We start from the raw sequence: 18,782 nt of genomic DNA, 5'->3' as shown, positions 1-18,782 counted from the left end.
CGGGTTTTGAGCGAGGTAAATTTACATCTTTGAAACAGAAGCCTGTGTTCCAAACCTCGTAGAGGATACATTCCATCAACAACAAAACTTAGAAATTTCAAATACTTTCGTTGAACAGATTCTAGGTGCTTAACATGTACTTCGTACATTGGAGACCACATGCATGCCCAGTATTCAAGTCTGCTGCAAACTAATGCGAAGTACTAAGACACTTAAAGCCTAGATGCTTGTAAACTCTCTGCAGTTGCGATATACGAGTATAAAGCCGTAAGTCCTGAAAGCTTTGGCAATAACGTCCTTGGTATGGTTTACAAAGGATAGATGTTTGTTGAACAGTAGTCCTAAATCTTAAAAGCTGTCACCTCTACTGACCTCAGATGTTTCCATTGTACAATTATTAAAAGTAAAACATAAGTTTTATACAGTTTAGTTACAGTATTTACATCAGCTTTAGCAAATGTATTTCCGAGAAGATATAGTATCTTGTTAGCTTTTTTCACGATTTTTGTGATATGTTCAGATCACGTCAAAGTAGACACTACGATGACACCCATATCCGACAAAGAATCACACTTGGTAAGCTCGGTGCCGTTGATATAATAAGTTTGCTTCGGATTGTCGCTGCCTAAATAAAAGATATTACATTTGTCCGCATTAATTGGAAGTAACCATTTTAGTGACTAGTTATAAATAGTTGCGATATCCTTCGTTAAGACTTCATAATTGGAACAAATATTGTAGATTTTCAAATCGTCAGCATACATTGTCCAAGGAAAAATTAAGCAGTCTTTTATATCGGATACATACGTTAGAAACAACAAGGGTCCTAATACAGAGCCCTATGGTACACCACTCAGAACTGGAGTAGAAGAACTAAACATATCACCAAACTTAACCTTGAATATTCGGTCAGAAAGAAAAGATTCAGTCCACCTGAGAAGACTATCTTGGATTCCGTAATGTCGTAGTTTCAAAAGGAGTCGGGGTTTCGGCACCCGATCGAAAGCCTTCGAAAAATCAAAATACGCGATATCTACTGAGCCACCAGAATCGAGTTGTCTAGTCCAGTTGTCTAAACAACAGAGCAAATTGGTCGCTATGGACTTTCCATGTGTGCGACGTATAACATGGCGTGCTGTTAAAAACGCCACCAACTGATCGTAGATGATACATTCCATTAGTTTCACTACTACTGAAGTTAAACTTACAGGCCTATAGTTCGCCACATTAATCTAGTCCCCTTTTTTGAACACAGGGGTAATGGTGGCAGTCTTCTAATCGTTTGGCAATCGTCCTGACCGAAATGATTGCTTCATCAAGATGCAAAGCGGGCGAGCAAGAGAACTGGCACACTCTTAAAATTTTTGTACTAATACCATTAGGACCAGGAGATTTTGTATTATCTAATTCGTGCAATTTATCTTTTATTAAATCGTAGGAGAAGCATATGCCACTGAGACAATCGAAGTTTTAAGTGGTCAACAAATTCGGTCTGGTTCAATTGTGAACGACTGAGTAAAAGTTTCAACAATGTTGGCTGTAACGCAATCGTCCTCTACAATGTGCCCGATTGTATTTTTCACCTGCGGCTTTCTGACAGGCCCTGATAATTTATTGCGAATGTAGCTGTAGAACTTTTTGGGATTTGTCTGATCGGCAATATTTTTTTCATATTTATGTTTTATATCTTTGATGATTGACGAAAGGCGATTAGAAAACGCACGGTGAACGTTATAATCATCTTCCTTGCCTGTTCGTTTAAAGGTTCGTCAAAGTGAACGTTTCTTTTTTATTAATTTTAATATTTTGTTATCAATCCATGGTTTAGAAGAAGATGCTTTATAAGTTATGGTGTAAGAATACTTATCAGTTGCTAGTTTTAAATGATTTTGAAAACTTTCCCAATTTATATCAACCGATGGTTGGTTTAGAAGGTTCGCCCAGTCTACAGTACACTAATATTCATTAGCTTTTTTAACGTCAACAATCCTCTTTTGTAAGGTAACAGTTTTACTACAAAACAAAGTTGGAGATCTAGCTTTAAAGTTACATGATCATATTTGGCGAATGGGTTTAATGTTGTAGAACGTCTTACCATAAATCCGTGTTGGAAAGATGAAATCGATTGGTTAACTAAGGCGTAAATGCGTTTGTGGAAGAACTTAACAACATTACACAAAAGAGGAATTGGACGGTAATTAACCTTTTTAATGTCAGGGTTTTTTCCATGTGGAAGGGAACGTCAAGGACTTTATAACTAGATTGACAATGTGATATAAATGTTTAACTAGTACGAAGTGACAGTCTTTTAATTAAAGTTTCAAGGCATCCAAAAATCCATCTTTTGATATATCAGGCACATTGATAAATAAATTTGTGTTTGAGTTATTTGAGTTCGATCTTGAATCGGAAGGACTAGATGATGTAAATACACTGCTAAAATATTCATTAAAGCCGTTAACAATAGATTCTGGTGTTGACAAAATGCGATTATTATATTGTATGGTAGTAGGAATTCTAGTGCTTCCCTTTTTTTTTGGTCTACGAATTCCCATAGTTTTTTGGGATCTCTAGCAAGGTCACTTTGGACATTCTCAATATATGATGCATAAACTTTCGAACTAAGAGATTTGACATTGGAACGGTATCATTTAAATAGATCTAAATAATGTTGTAAATGATACATTTTGAATTTGGCGTCGTAAGATGACTTAATACGAATTGTTTTGATAATTTCTGAGGTGAACCTCTAGATAACGATAACAGTTGCGTCTAACGCGTACCTACTCGTGGGACAGATGTTTCAAATAAATTTTCCAAAGTTTCATAGAAACTAACACAAGCATCTTCAGTATTCGTATGAGCACAAAGAAAAGGCCAATCTACTGTACACATCGACTGCTACAGGAGTGGAAAAAAAACTATCTAGGTATCTAGAGTGGGATGATAATTATCTTCGTTAAACATGCTAAACTGTGATTTGTCTACAGAGCATTTAATGTTCGAGTATACAAGGTCAAGAATAGAATCATACGTGTTTGAACGATTATTGTATTGATCTAACTTGAAGAAATTGCTATGCTATAAGTATCAGTGGCTAAAGCATATTTGTTGGACGGGTTAAGAGTAAGTGAGGGGGTGTTGAAATCACCAATAATTATCTTCACTCCCGTACTATTAGATAAAAGGTCAAAAAATAGTTGAAAATCATTGTAAGGAATTAACGGTGGAATATACAAAACAAACACTAGCACCTTACAAATATTTTAGGTATTGCTACATGTACCGACTATATCAACAACAAATATTATAGAAGTAATGTCAGAAAGATCAATGTTAGACGATATAGATGAATTTTGAACGGCTAAAAGAACTCCTCCATCTTTAGACACTCGTAACAATTCAAACCGAAAAATTGTTTAAAATTAATTCACAGATATTAGGCAATGTCTTCTGATAACCACGTTTCACTTGAATTATAAGTTTCCTGAATCTTATTCCGTAATCGTAAAATACGCACATTTTGACATAAGCAAGAAATAGAAGAGAGATTGTAATTGGGCAAGTAGCGTAGTTTAAAATAACGACCTTGGTAGTTTCATTAAAAGTACGAACCTTTAATTTTTTTTCTCCGTTTTTGATACAGATTTCCAATTCCTATTTGAGTTGTTTATAATAGGCGATCTGACGTGGTGTTCGATCTCGAGCACCAGAAATATTTTTGTAGGAAGCGTGATTTCTCAAAAAAACTTTGGACTCTCGCAATAAATTTAACACATCTGATTCTTTATCAAACGTAACTCGTAAAGGTCTAGGCCGAGAGCTACCTTCAACAAAACGTCCGAGGCGCTGAACCTTTAGGTTGACTTCTTTAAAATTAGCATTAATTGTAGCAAGAATACTGTTAGTCGAATGTTTACCTACCTTAAGTTGGTTTTTGGATATTTGCTCTTTCTATGGGAGCTCACCTCCCGAATAAGAGTTTAATTCAGAGTTAGAGTCCAATTTTTAAATTCACTTTCCTTTTTTGACGATCTGTAAATTCTTGGATGACGTCTTTGAACTGAAAATTATGAACGGGTTTAATGGGAGACATAGATTTCAATTCATTAATTTGAGCTTTAAGGTCGTCTTTGATTTGATTCAGATTGGTCGTCAGCTGAGTTTGAATTGTGGGCAGCATATCCCTGATGTCTTTATATTGACCAATGTTGTCATTAAAAAAATTACAGACCATCTTTAGAGCCTTAGCTTTAGTGCTAATCCATGTAACCTTTAAACACAGAGCGAACGAATACCTCGCATCTGTACCACTCCAGTGCAGAGACGCAAAGAGTATTTTGAAGAGAAACCAGAGTTCCAGACCCACCTCTACGGAAATCTTCCGCAGAGTGAAAGATCTTCCTGCTTTAGAAAGAACTCAGAGCTGTCGTATTGAGAGAGTGGCTTGATATTATCTATGGGAAGCTTACTTGGGTCCACTACATTCCCGATTAATCCAGATTTGAAACATAAAAAAATATTCTAATCGGTGCATCTGTTTGGGAACTGCAGAGCCACAGACAGACACACAGAGAGACAAAGGGGTTAAAGTTATAACACCTATTTTTTTGTGTCGGGACTTAATAGAAGTGAATTGCGCAACATACTTCAGTTTGAGTCTATTTTCATTAAGTTAAATATTCAATGCGATTCTTGGCCTATCGGTGGTGTGGGACCTAGTGGAATTTCAACACGACTTTTGTTTGCGTACGTTTTCAGTATTTTTAAACTAATAATACATTTTTTCATTAATATATCTTTTTCTTATGACTTAGTTCGCGACATCTGAAAAGAAAGTTATTTAATTCTTATTTTTAAATCTGGGAACAGAGAATTCCAGACAAACTGTGGAGAAGTATGTATTCAATCAATTCTTGCCAAGCTTTTAGATAAATTTATATCTGACCAATTAAAAGTATCCTGTAAGCAAATTATTCATAATCGGCAACGCGGATTTTGTCAAGAACGATCGACGTCAATCAACTTACTATTATATCAAGACTATATGTAGTTGGATTAATTTATCAATTCCATCACTTTATAACAGCTCGCCGTATGAATGAAGCAAATAGCTGTTTTGCTAAAATATTTCGTCAGTCAGAGAACTATTCATGTTCCTACTAGTATCAAGATGTTGATGTTAAAACTTAGCTTAGAATTCATCCACATCTATCTTGCACAACTTCTGGCTATAATGAAGGTACTAGGCTTGATGGAAAACATGAGAAAACTAATATTAACGGATTCTAAATCACCTCTATAAAGTTTGCTCAACATAGGATAACATATAAATTCATCTATTGTCGTCCTCGTAATCGAAAACACGATGCAAAAAGGCAAAAGTCAACAAATTACTTCTTGCCTACTTCAAGCTACTTTAGAATCCGAGATATTGAAAGAGCCATTCCATTAAGGCGAACTGAAAACCATCACCCAAGCAAGCGTCAAGTGCGAAAGCCCCGACTTTAAAGGACATCTGGCCTCGGACTGGTGAGAAGAGTCCTCGTGGCTCCTGATACCGACGGAAATTGTCATGGTAACCAGCTTTCCCTACGTACATGTTTTACTTGGTTAGACATATGAACCTCTTTTTCAAGTACTACAGTATGTTTTGAACAAGGATAGAGATAGTAAATTTTGTTGTAAGTTGTACATAAAATTGTCACTAGATAGAAAAGATAAAATAATCCAACTCTATAATATATCTTGTCAATGCTTTGGAAGGAAGACAGGTTTATTCTATGTATGAGGATTTACCAAAGCATTCGACAGAGTAAATCATCATATTCTGGTACATCAAAATTTGTTCGGGTGTGCCACAAGGTTCGCATTGTGGTCCACTTTTATTCTTATGATTTATTCATTATATTTTCAGTGCCATTAAAATTTCAAAATTACTCTTTTTGCAGACGATTTAAACGTGGCTGAATTCAGTTATAACAATATAGGTAATGAAAATATAGTAACAAGACTTAAGCAGGGATCTTATTTGATTCAAAAGTTGTGCTCCTCATATGCAATAGATTATTAATAAACGTTTGTTTTCTATTATATTTTAGGAATATCGCCTAGATGGTAAAACGCTAACCAAAATTTGTCTAATCCTGCCCACCAACAATGTGATGACGACACCTCAAAATTGTGCAGAGTAAATGTTACTCAACAACATACTTTGGTGCTTGTGATTTCTGAATCCGTCTTGAGTCATTGCTCTATGCAACCAGATGTTTGAAAAAAAAAAAAAATCAGAACATATTACAACATTTTAAAGTAATATTAGAACGTTTAGCAACGGCTCGTTGACCCAGCGGCTAAAGCATAGTACTAATATCGCCTTTTTTTTACAATAACTGCGATTATCTACTTTTTTTGCTGAAAAACTGGATTTGTTTGATTGTTTGCCGAAGACGAGGTAAGTTCTGCTTATCAACGCGAGAAGTTTTATTAGTTACTACAAGTGATTTTGTGATAAAATGATAATTTTATAATATAAATAGCGGAATTTCAATCTGCACAAATACATGACAGTGTGCATCTACCAAGCTTACCGGTTGCATGCAGTCATTATGAGAATTGTCAACTGTTGACAAGTTATTTTTTATTATTGTTATTACATTTATGATAATAATTAAATTAAAAAAACGATAATAAGAACAAGCAATTTTGTATATCTTTATTAGGTACTTATTGCTAGAATTTTTGTACCTTTATCATTTATAATATTTTGTTTGTTACATACATTTCAACGAAAGCATGACTCAATTGTAGCGACGTTTTTCTGTTTATTTTTGTAACTAGTTCTCATAACCTAATTTATTCAAGTTCTTTTGTTGGTTTTATATTTAATGTGAACATGTAGTAAGGAGTCAAAATTTGAGAGAAGTTGTTGTGCTTCACAAACATATTAGTAAAGAAATTACTCGTGTTTCTATTAAGTCTTTTCTAATAATAACTTATTTACCATTACATTTCAAAACACGAAAATATTTTTTTTTAACAATTTGCATTTACATAATTTTTTGACTCATTCAACTTTGGTGCTTCCCACCACACTCCCGTCCTACTTTACTCCCTCCTACTTTTCCCCAGACCTGTACTTTAAATAATCTTAATCTTAACTCATATACCCACTTGCTGTCCCAGCTCTCATTCAATGATCAACCCTTCCGATGGTAAGTCAACAAAATTTCAAATCCCATTATAACTAAATAAAATATATTTGTAGATGTCTTTAGACAGTTCCCTACTCACAGCCCTTGCTGGCCTCACCCTAGCCTCACTAACCATTTTCGTTATTTACTATAAATGGAGCTTCGCTTACTGGAAGAAACTCAACGTCCCTTACCTGGAACCCAGGATTCCTATGGGCAACATGGCGAACACATTAACAGCCACCGAAAATTTCGGAATCGTGATAAAACACATATACGACCAACTAAAAAGCCAAAAAGTCCGCCTTGGTGGTCTATACATTTTTTCTACACCTGCCTACATAGTGATCGATTTGGAGTACGTGAAGAATGTACTATCAAAAGATTTTCAATATTTCGTCGACCGTGGTATTTATCACAACGAAGAGGTTGATCCCCTCAGTGCTCACCTTTTTAATCTTGATGGAGAAAAGTGGAGAAATACGAGGAATAAACTTAATTCGGCTTTCACTTCAGGAAAAATGAAGATGATGTTTGAAACGTTGCTACATTTTGAAAAAAATCTTCACGAAGAGATTGATAGCTTGTGTAAGAGTGGGAAACCTGTAGATGTGAAAAAACTTCTTTGTTGTTACATGATTGACGTTATTGGTTCTGCCTCGTTTGGTTTGGAGTGTAATAGTTTCGAAGCCGATCCAGCCCCTTTTCGAGAATATGGTTTAAGATTCTTTAATATGACAACTTGGGAGTGTTTCCTGTTTTGGATATCTGTGGCGTTTCCAAAACTGGCGAAGGCATTAGGACTAAGGGTTGTGCCTAAAATTGTGTCAGATTTCTTCAGCAATGTTGTCAAGGATAACGTCGAATATAGAGAGAGAAATAATTACGTCCGGAATGATTTCATGCAGTTGTTGATTAAAATGAAAAGTAATAACTTTACTCTTGAGCAAATTGCAGCACAAAGTTTTGGGTTGTTTTTGGGGGGTTTTGAAACAACTTCCAATAGTCTATCTTGGACAATGTACGAACTCGCCAAAAATCAGGATATTCAAAACAAAGTAAGAGAAGAAATTAACGCAGTCGTAGCTACATATGGCGGAAAAGTCACTTACGACGGCATACAAGACATGAAATACTTGGGTCAAATAATGGATGGTACTTAAATTTATTTATTTTTTAGTTGGCGAGATGTTAGAAAATTTATTTCAGAAACTCTTCGGAAGTATCCAGCCGGCGGCGTATATACCAGAATTTGTAATAAAGACTACAAGGTACCCGATCAAGATATTGTTATAAAGAAAGGTACTCGACTTTTGATTTCGGTTTTGGGGATACATCGCGACGAAGAATATTATCCTGATCCTGAAAAATTCGATCCTGAAAGATTCAACGAAGAAAACTCGAGGTCCAGACCGCGATACGCGCATTTGCCTTTTGGAGAAGGTCCCAGAACCTGCATAGGTATGGCACTCCCTACGAACTTTATAAAATAAAGTAATGTCAAATTACAGGTATACGATTTGGCCGTATGCAGTCAAAAGTGAGTCTGGCTTCTTTGCTGAAAAATTACAAGTTTACTTTGAACGAAAAAACTGAACCCCCGAAGTTTGCAGTAAATTCGTTTCTCTTGGTTCCAGCCGGAGACATTTGGTTAAATGTGGAAAGAATATAATTAAAAATAGACAAAATTTGTGTGTAGCTATAGCAGGAAGTGGTATTTTGGCGAGGCTTAACCGTGTTAAGAAATCATCCGGAAGTATGAAGACTTCTAGGGCGAGTTACACACAAACTTCTTGTACTTTGATGTTTTCACAATAAAATAATTTTGTAAAAGTGATTTATAATCAGTCTTTTGTTTCTGAATAAAGCACAAGTTTTTATTTTTTAATAGAATTCTGTTTTGCATTGATTCCCCAAATTTATTTATTGAACGGAGAATTTCATGTTATCTCGACGTTTAATGGCTCCTAGAATAAAAAAGTAGATTGTCCCGTTTTCGTCTCTTGTCTGTCTATTTGTCTGTACTAGATAGTTGAAGTAGAATGTTCTTGTTCATCCTTACCAAAACTTTGATGATCAATATTTTTCTCAGTAAGATCTTTTCTGCTATTTAACTTTAGGCAAACTTTTGCATCTGTCGACCGTCCGTTTGTCTGTCTGTTAGAAAAAGAAAAGAAGAGATACCACATGGACAGTGACCAAGAGAAAAAGGAACTTGAGGAAACAAACTAGATTACGATAACTCTCTAGAGGAGAGATCAGAAGAACAGCGGTCATGGACAAAATAAAAGAAATACATACTTACGTAAAGACCTAAAAAGGAAATTATGGAAGATATTTTAAAGATTAGCGCAAAGAGCAGAAAAAAAGAACGAAATTAAAAACGAAATGAAAGACATTAGAAAAATATACAAACAAAACAAGGAAAAAATGCAACAATTAAAAGAAGAAATCAAAATGATAAAAGACAAGGAGGTAGAAGAAATACTAGGTCGGGGAGGAAATCTGGTAATAAGGGGAATAAGCTTGGATTCGGAGGACGGAAAAATATTAAAACAGAGGATTCATAACATAGTGGAAATTTAGATATTAAACAACACATGCATAACAGGAATGAAGAAATGGGAAAACAAGCTTAAGATACTGCAAGAAAACCTAGAGTAAACAAAAGACGGAAGAGTCGGCGTTTGGTTTAAACGAAAAGAGTATACTTACAAAAAAGTAATAAGAGACAGCCAAAAGAAGAAAGAAGGGATCAACATCAAAGTACGATATCAGAAATTAGACATAAATTGAAGAACATTGATTAAGATGATCAGGAGAACAAACTGATGGAGGCCATGGCATGAATAAAGTTCCAAAAAGTAACAAACCATTTAAACGGTTGAAAATGTAATTGACAAAGTGAAAGAAAAAGGACACGAATCTGGAAAATGAGAAAATGTATTGAAAAAATTAAAACGTGGATTCTAAGGACGTTATTAGAAGAAGAAAATTTATAAAAGCTAGCCAATAAATTAAAAAAATATAAGGTGGAAGCCATAGGAATATAAAAAATCAGGTGGGGCGGATGAGGAAAAATAGAAAGGAAAAATTACACCATATGGTACTCAGGAACAGAAAATCAAGGACAAGAAGGCACAGCTTTCATAGTGAGCGGAAATCTAAGAGAAAAAGTGACCGATATTACTTAATATGATGTAGAAAAGTGTTTGTCCTGACTGGCAGACTAACTGATTCATCAACGCAGAGACTAAACTACTGAAGCTAGAAATATGAAATTTGGACAGTACGTTTCTTCTGTAATATAAGCACCCACTAAGGAAGGATTTTTAGAAATTTTACCCTTACATGGGTAAAATCGAGTATGAAACTTTGTATAGGAGTTGTGATTTTTAAGTTACACGGATTCACGGAGGGGGAAGAGCTAAAAAGGGGAGTGAAGGGTCTAAAAATAATGTGTCCTAACTGCAAAATCCACGCAAATTGAGCTGCGAGCAACAGCTGTTATAGTCTATTCATATAAAAATATTTATCCTGACTGACAGAATGATTCATCGACACAAAGCCTAAACTACTGAAGCTAAGAAGCATGAAATTTGGACAGTTTGGACAGTTGGTTCCTTTTTTCAATAGCAGACTCTCTGATTTCGCTTAAGGACTACACAATCTTCAGAACTGACCGAATTGGGAAAAGAGGAGATGGTGCCTGTACCTTAGATTCTGTTCTAGTTAATTTCCTTGTTGTGCCTCTTCCGGTAGACATTGGTGGTATAGACTCCTTATTTTTAAAACTGTCAAGTAGTTACATCAATTTTATTCTAGGGTGTATTTACAGACGATACTCAACACATTTTACGATGATAAATACTTAGTAGACAGCATTACTGCTATAACAACGAAGTAACTTCTCATATGACAAGATCTATATTTTCGGCGTTTTTAATTTACCAGATGTGAACTGGCCTGTCAATATTAATCGTACATACACGGCATCTTCCCAAATTTTTGTGGATTCAATAATTGATAGTCATTTGAATCAGCTGGTCATGCAACCGACGAGAATATAGATATAAGGCGAACCAACAACCTTCCTTGCTCGATTTAATTATAACATCCGATGATTCTTCGATCACTAATTTTGAGTATTTCAATCCGATCGGTAACTCAGTCACATTATTTTGTTGGCTAACTTACAAATTTATTGTTTACCTAGGTCAAGAACTATCAAGCTCCAAAGAAAACAAAATGAATTTGAGACACTGAACGATCGCCTTTCCCAAGTTAATTGACAATCTATCCTTTCGGATGGCTCAATCACAATAATTGTGATATCTTTAAAACGGTGTTGCCCGATACTACCTCACAATGCACCAGCACTACCTTTGCTAAAAGATCATTTTCAAAATCTTGGATTAACAGCAGAATCTTAGGTTTAGTCCGTAAAGCGAGCATTATGGCATACGTTTAAAAGAACGAAGTCTGAATCCGCTTGTAAAACGCACAGATACCTATTTTTCGAGCCATCTTTTGTCTGTCATTAGAGAAGTTAGACTCAAATATGAGTACTCCATTGTAGCAGATAAAGATCCTAAACGCCTGTAAAAATACATCCGAATGAACAGTAGTCAATAATTAGGAAGATGTGGCAGAGGTATTTGCGGAGGCATTCTCTTAGTTCTTTACGAAAGAACCACCTCTTCGATGTTCTAGTTTATTGGGCACTTTTAACCCTAACTATATTTCCGAGGTAGACTTTTCCAGAGACCTACCTAATATTGGACAAACTTAAAAAGTTAAAAATCTCGAAATCCCTGGGCCCAGATTTCGTTACGGCCAATGTTTTAAAGATCTTGTGACCTTATTGGTCAGGTTCTTTTCCCTCCGAATGGAAGACGGGAATTGAGTATATTTTACGTGTCACTAAGAGAGCTAACGCAATGCTTTATCTGTTAAGTAAAGTCTTTACCAAAGTTAGTCCATCCATGTTTGGAAAAGTTTTTAAAACATTCGTGAGACCGTTAGTGGAATTTGCTAACACTGTCTGGACTCCTGTTTTAAAACGACATATTGCATTAAGCACTTATTTTCTCTTAATGTTTCCAAATGTACTAGAGGACATCCCCTGAAATTACTTAAGGAAAACTTTCATAGCACGGTGAGACAAACATTTTTGTCAAACAGAGTTTTTCATGATTGGAATGCACTACCCCAAGAAGTGGTATTAGCGGAGTGTATTTTAATATGTAGATCCAAATATAATAGCTAGTACCTGCTATGATAAGACTGATTTTAGCAAATGATATGCGGGTGTACGGGGCTAGTCCTTGAGAAGATAAGACTGATTTTGGCAAATCAGATCCTTTCTAAGAAAAGAGAGGGCCGATGGGCGGGGCTTATTGTACTAAATAAAGAACAATATTGTCAACCCATCACTTGATGTTAGCGCGGGCATAACAGGCCACGCCCTCTGCCTGGTCGCTTCTTTAACAATAATATTAATATTACAAAGGTAAAGGTATGTCTGAAACACTCAAAAGATGCCTTTACAGTGGGATGTGACGATATTCCTTCTTCTCAATTTTAGTGTAATTTCTATATGTTTTATTTATTATAATGCTAAAACAATCAGTATTTGCCTCCTTGTGTAAAGGGGCTTATATATCCTATTCTCAAAACAAGAAAACCGAATGAGGTTACCAAATACAGATGTATTTCATTATAGTGTAATTTTGATAAACCCTTCGAGAATATTGCGTACTCGTATATTGATATTTGCGACCGTCCCAAACAGATCATTTCTCAGTATCAACATAAGTTTATGCGGAAAAGATCTATGGTTTCAAAGCTGCCCAATTTTTCTCAAGACGTTACAGAGACAACTAATAACAAAAGACAACGTGTTGTTATTTATATGGATTTCACAAAGGCTTTTGATTAACTGAGCCATTTATTTTAATTGAAAAACGAAATACCTTGGGTTTTACTAATTCGTTAATTAAACTATTTCGTTCTTATTTAGGTGTAACTCAGAGCTCAAATTTAGGCCCACTGTTATTTCTTCTCTTCATTAACGATCTCGCACATGTGTTGTTACGTAAGACGCTAATGTTCGCAGATCATTTGAATTTCAAATTATATTATCGAAATAACTACTGTTGAGGACTGCCGTTTACCTGCATATGTATATATCTTTTGTGTACTTGTTGCAACCAATCGTTTAGTGCTCCATATCTCAAAAAGTAATGCATGTGGTCTCTTATTTTCGGAGGTGGCATATGATATATATATATATATATATAAGATACAATTTCTATAATTAATAGTGAAAAAACAATTTTCTTACAGCCCTTTACACCTAACGAGGTAATAACATTAATATTGAAAACCACAAGAAAAACTACTCCTGGAATTGATAATATTGACGGCCGGGCACTTAAAGCAGTGGTAGTTGCTTTAGCTGAACCTCTATGTTATTTCATAAATGAATCCTTTGAGAAAGGAGTTTTTCCCAACAGCCTGAAACATTCCAAGTGTGTACCAATATTTAAAAAAGGGGGTTCAAAATTCAACAAATCAGATTATCGGTCAGTCTGCGTACAAAGTCAGATTGGTAAAGTTTCAGAGGCGGCTTTTTTAGAAAGATTGACAATATTTCTTGAAAAAAATAATCTATTATCAGATACTCAACATGGTTTCAGGAAAAATAAAGCTACACATACTGCTCTTTCGGTGATAGTGGATTTTATTCATGATGCACTTAATGGGAGGAATGAGGCTGTTGCACTTTTGTTTGATTTAAGTCATGCATTCGATACGGTTGACCATAACTTGCTGTTAAAGAAGGTTTGGGGAATAGGGATAAGAGGAGTTGCACATTAATGGATTAGGTCTTATTTGGAGAATCGCACCCAAAGTGTAAATATAGGGAACTGTATGTACATCCAGGAGCAGATCTATAAAAGTTGGGGTTCGTCAAGGGTCACTATTAGGACCTATTTTATTTATTATGTTCAGCAATGATTTATCTCTTGCATGTGGTAAATATGGTACAATAGTAAGCTACGCGGATGATACAAGTATACTTGTATCGAGTGGCATTGTCAAAAATTTAATTGATATCTGTAATGTTGAATCTAACCAACTTCATAACTATTGGAAAGTGAATGGACTGCATTTGAACAAAAAGAAAACCTGTTATATCCGTTTACTCCTTAAAAATGCTACAATTGATAACAGTCTGCTTCTACGTCTTGATAACTTGTCAATACGAGCGACTGAATGTGTAAAAATATTAGGTGTAATCTTTGATTCTAAATTGAAGTGGCATTCTCATATTGATGAGTTATTACAGAAAATCAGCAAAACTTGTTATTTATTCCGATGTTTGCGTAATTGTGTTTCTTCTCATGTGTTAAGATCTGTCTATTTTGTTCAATAGCGCCTTACCTACGGTATTTCTTTTTGGGGTAAATCTGCATCCGCAGAAAAAGTATTTAAATTGCAAAAACGGCTACTGAGAATTATGTTTTATCTACATCCACGATCCTCGTGTAAAGAGATTTTTGTATTACATAACATATTAACAGTTCCTTCATTGTATATTTTCGACTTGGTTACAAATATTAAGACAAAAGTTTGCCAGTTTCCAAGAGTTGGGCAAATACAAAGTAGTCACAATTTAAGAAATAGGTAATGAAGATTTACAAATGAATTTCTCAAGGTTGGAGATTGGTAAGCAAAATGTAAATTATATAGGTGTACTTTGCTACAATAAAGTCAGAAAAGTGATAAAGGATTGTGACTTAATGCGTATTAGTTTATTTAAGAAAAAGGTTCGTAGCCATTTAAGCAGTAGAGCGTATTATAGCATTGATGAATATTTGTGTTGTCAATTTTGAGTAGACCTATGTACTGTAGAAGTATTTGTGTCACAATAAACTTAAACTTAAATTGAAAGGTTCCATTATCGAGAGCTTAGAAAGTTTCAATGATCTTGGAATAGATTTTACAGCAAATTTAAATTTTTGCACAAAGTCAGACATTATCACTAAGCCCTTCAAAATGTATAGGTTTATATATCGCAACTGTAGAAACTTTCATGTCCAGCGTCCTCTAAAAATTTGAATATGGAACCCTTATCTGGTCTCCCATCTGTAAAATTCACTATCAATCATAATTTAGAGGCTGTGCAACGAAAATTTCTCAAATTTTGTGGCTTATATACGAAATTGTGTACATCCTACCAGCGGGTTTAAGCAATCAAGACAACTTACTTAAAAATAAAATTGACTATTCAGAACTTTTGAGCAAAATCAGTATTCCACTACTACGATTTTTCGTACGTCAACTCATGTTACTGGTTAGGTCTCCTATTATCTTCATGTGGACATTATACAACAAAATAACGAACAATGTGACATTTTCATTCATTCCAAAAGTATTATTTACTTGTAATTGCATACGTGATTAAATTTGATGTAGAATAGTATTTACCTTTACATTGTCTCTTCAACATTTTTAGAGATTTTGAAATGAGAAAGACCAAATAACGGTAAAAAATTGCTCAAAATATTTGTGTCAAATTTAACACTAAATTACATAATTATTTCAAGTAAAAAACATGTTTATACTATACCTATAACTCTAGCTTGATCCTTTCTCTACGTATCTCTCAGTGCAAAATACACTACAAAATTCTTTAACCAAAAACGAAAACATGTAACTGTATGATTTTATCTCCGTCGACGCTAAATGTTGGCAATTTAACAACAAAATTATAAAATATAAATCTTCCGTCTGATACATGCTCATTGTTGTTAATGTTTGAATAATTTAATGTTGGAATGACGTGGCGCCAATTTTAAACTTAAAATCAGTACATTATTGTGTCTACAGATAAGTACTTGAAAAATATAAACAAAACCATCACACTATCTTATAAACAAATAAAAAAATATTGCCTACAAACAAAAATATTTATATCTTTTTATTTAAGATAAATCAAAATATCTTATCACATTTACGAAAATACTGACTTCGCAAAGGCGTATTAAAACACTTTAAGATTATATTTTTTGAGCATTTAACCAAACTTCACCATCTGCAGCTAATATAAACGACTTTACTGAAAACTTCATCGGTTGCTTCGTTTTACTGTTCAGAGTGAAGTTGTAATTTCTCAAAAGGGACGTCAAACCGACTTTTGATTGCATAATACCAAAACGAAGACCTACAAATTGTGTATTAATTTTACATAAAAAAATTAATCAGTCTTACCAATACAAATTCTAGGACCTTCTCCAAACGGGATGTGAGCATACTGATGTCTGTTTTGTATATTTTCGTGACTGAAACGTTCAGGATCAAATTTTTCAGGATTCGGGTAATATTCTTCGTCGTAGTGTATTCCTAAAATTGGAATGAAAACTCGGACTCCTTTTCTGATAATAACATCCTGGTCAGGAACTTTGTAGTCTTTGATGCACTGTCTCGTAACGAAAGGTACTGGAGGATATTTTCTCAGAGTTTCTAAAATAGTAGGTAATCTTAGCATTGTGAAATTTTTATCTCTGTGTACTTACCGTCAAGTACCTGACTCATGTACTTCATGTCTTGGATAGCTTCATAAGTTACTTTTCCGTCATGTTTTGCCAAAACTGTATTAATCTCGTCCCTGACTTTCTTTTGAATGTCTTGATTTTTCGCAAGTTCGTAGAGAGCCCAAGTCATGGTGGTCGAAGACGTTTCAAACCCGGCCAAAAAGAAAATAAAACTCTGGGCCGCAACTTCGTCAATTGTGAGAGTGTTGCCATCATGTTGATAACCTTCTTCCTGTGCTAACTTATTATTTTTTAAGTCAATCAGTAGTTGCATAAAGTCTTTCCTGCTATAGTTATTTTTTTCCCTATATGCTACATTGTCTCTCACAACTTTAGTAAAGAAATCCGCTATATCTTTCGGAACTGTTCTCAAGTTCAAAAATTGTGCAAGCTTTGGAAAATTAATGGTAATGGTAAACTGCAGTCGTCTGAAAGTCGTCGAAGTGAAAACCTTTTTGCCGTATTTTCTGAACGGAGAGTCCTCTTCTTTGAACGTGTTGCACTCAAGGCCAAAAGCGCAGGATCCAATAATATCAGTGGTGTAGCACCCAAGCACATCTTTAATATCAATTGCTTGTCCACTTTTGTGCAAAGTTTCCATTTTCTCGTGAAGGTTTTCTTCACAGTCTAGTAGTGTCTGGAACATCATTTTCATCTTCCCGGACGTGAAAGTGGGGGTGAGTTTCACCCTTAAATTTCGCCATTTTTGGCCACCAATGGCGAACAAGTGCGCACTGAGAGGGTCAACTTTTTCGTTATAGTAAACCCCGCGGTCTACGAAGTGTTGAAAATCCTTAGTGAGTATATTCTTGACGTACTCTAAATCAACAGCTAAGTAAATGGGTCTAGTCAAACCAAAAATCCCTCCGTGGGGCACTTTTCGTCTTCTGAATTCTTCATACGCCTTTTTAATTACCACACCGATGGTGTCAGTGGGTTTGACCGGGCTTGGCAAGTTACCAAAAGGTATCGTTGGTTCTAGGTACGGTACGTTGTTCTTTTTCCAGTACGCAAAGCTCCATTTGTAATAAGTGATAACGATGGCTGTCAAGGCCAACAGCAGACCAAAAAGGTCTGTCAGTAGAGAGTCTGTGTAAAACATCTAATATTTTGTGGAATGAGAAAACAGTTAGATTAATTATTGTGTCGACTTACCTTCTGCTATGACACAACACACTGAAATCGGTGACTGGCAAATCTGTCGAGTTTTAGTGATAATGATGATAACAGAGATTTGTTTTGAAGCCTTGTTTACGCACAGATGTGTCATAAACTCATAACTTATACGAACTATTCATAGTGGTATTCGGTCATGTGGGACGTTCATCACTGTGGACGTACCTGCCGACCGGAATTGTAATTATCTGCACAGCACAGACAAGGCCAGGCCAAGGTCAAGAATCGGGCAAAGATTGATGTTTTAACATGTTTGATTGTGCAATGTTAGATAATGTTTACATAATACTCCTAATAAGTTTCAAAAGATTAATTTGGTGTCGAGTGGGTTATCGACCTAAGTAGGTACTTGTTCGAAAGTTAGGAATAAACAAAAAGATTCTCATGTTAGGGAGCGATATTAGTGGTAAATTGTTTGTCATAATAAAACTTAATTTAGTTATAGCTCATCAAAGTAGATTGTTTCATATTTAATGAATGTTGATAATTTTAAGGGAAATCTTAAGAAAAAGATTTCTAACGCTAAATCGAGTTTGAAGGCGCGCTTAACTAAAGATGGAAATACTTAAAACGCTCAGACTGTTGCTGGATACCTATGTAATTACAAACATTCGAAGAAGTGATTATTGATTGTGTAAAATGGATAGAAAAGAACATTTTGTTGTTTTCAGTAGCAAACTTCTTAATACATAAGTAATTCGTGTGCTTAATTATTATTTTCAAATAACGTCATTTCCGATCATCTGTTCCACTCTTAATTTCTCAGATATAATAGGTACGTAAGAAATGGAAATCTGATAGTCGCAATGTT

General features: G+C 35.0%; 2 protein-coding genes across 3 annotated transcripts; one reads left to right on the top strand and one right to left on the bottom strand.

Moving 5' to 3' along the window:
• The first annotated feature begins 6,397 nt into the window (after nt 1–6,397).
• On the top strand, nt 6,398–9,086 carry LOC135142083 (cytochrome P450 6A1-like). 2 transcript variants are annotated; one of them, XM_064073743.1, is made up of 5 exons: nt 6,398–6,454; nt 7,186–7,214; nt 7,268–8,348; nt 8,403–8,654; nt 8,705–9,086. In XM_064073743.1, exons 2-5 carry the CDS (start codon nt 7,212–7,214, stop codon nt 8,863–8,865), a joined length of 1,497 nt encoding a protein of 498 aa, XP_063929813.1. In that variant the 5' UTR covers nt 6,398–6,454; nt 7,186–7,211; the 3' UTR covers nt 8,866–9,086. The 2 variants fall into 2 exon arrangements, with proteins under 2 accessions (XP_063929813.1, XP_063929812.1); XM_064073742.1 differs by lacking the exon at nt 6,398–6,454 and having other exon boundaries at nt 7,052–7,214.
• Nucleotides 9,087–16,157: 7,071 nt separating this feature from the next.
• LOC135142410 (probable cytochrome P450 6a23) lies at nt 16,158–18,136 on the bottom strand. Its single transcript, XM_064074122.1, has 4 exons — nt 17,951–18,136; nt 16,778–17,897; nt 16,473–16,724; nt 16,158–16,425 (listed from the first exon to the last, which is right to left on the bottom strand). Exons 2-4 carry the CDS (start codon nt 17,895–17,897, stop codon nt 16,262–16,264), a joined length of 1,536 nt encoding a protein of 511 aa, XP_063930192.1. The 5' UTR covers nt 17,951–18,136; the 3' UTR covers nt 16,158–16,261.
• Nucleotides 18,137–18,782: the final 646 nt, after the last annotated feature.

This window comes from Zophobas morio, unplaced genomic scaffold, assembly GCF_036711695.1.
Source record: "Zophobas morio isolate AGI-343-1 ecotype UQ-CSIRO unplaced genomic scaffold, CSIRO_AGI_Zmor_V1 ptg000046l, whole genome shotgun sequence".
Taxonomy (NCBI): Eukaryota; Metazoa; Arthropoda; class Insecta; order Coleoptera; family Tenebrionidae; genus Zophobas; species Zophobas morio.
The sequence above is the reverse complement of the archived record's forward strand: the minus strand, read 5'-3'. Positions and strand labels throughout refer to the sequence as shown.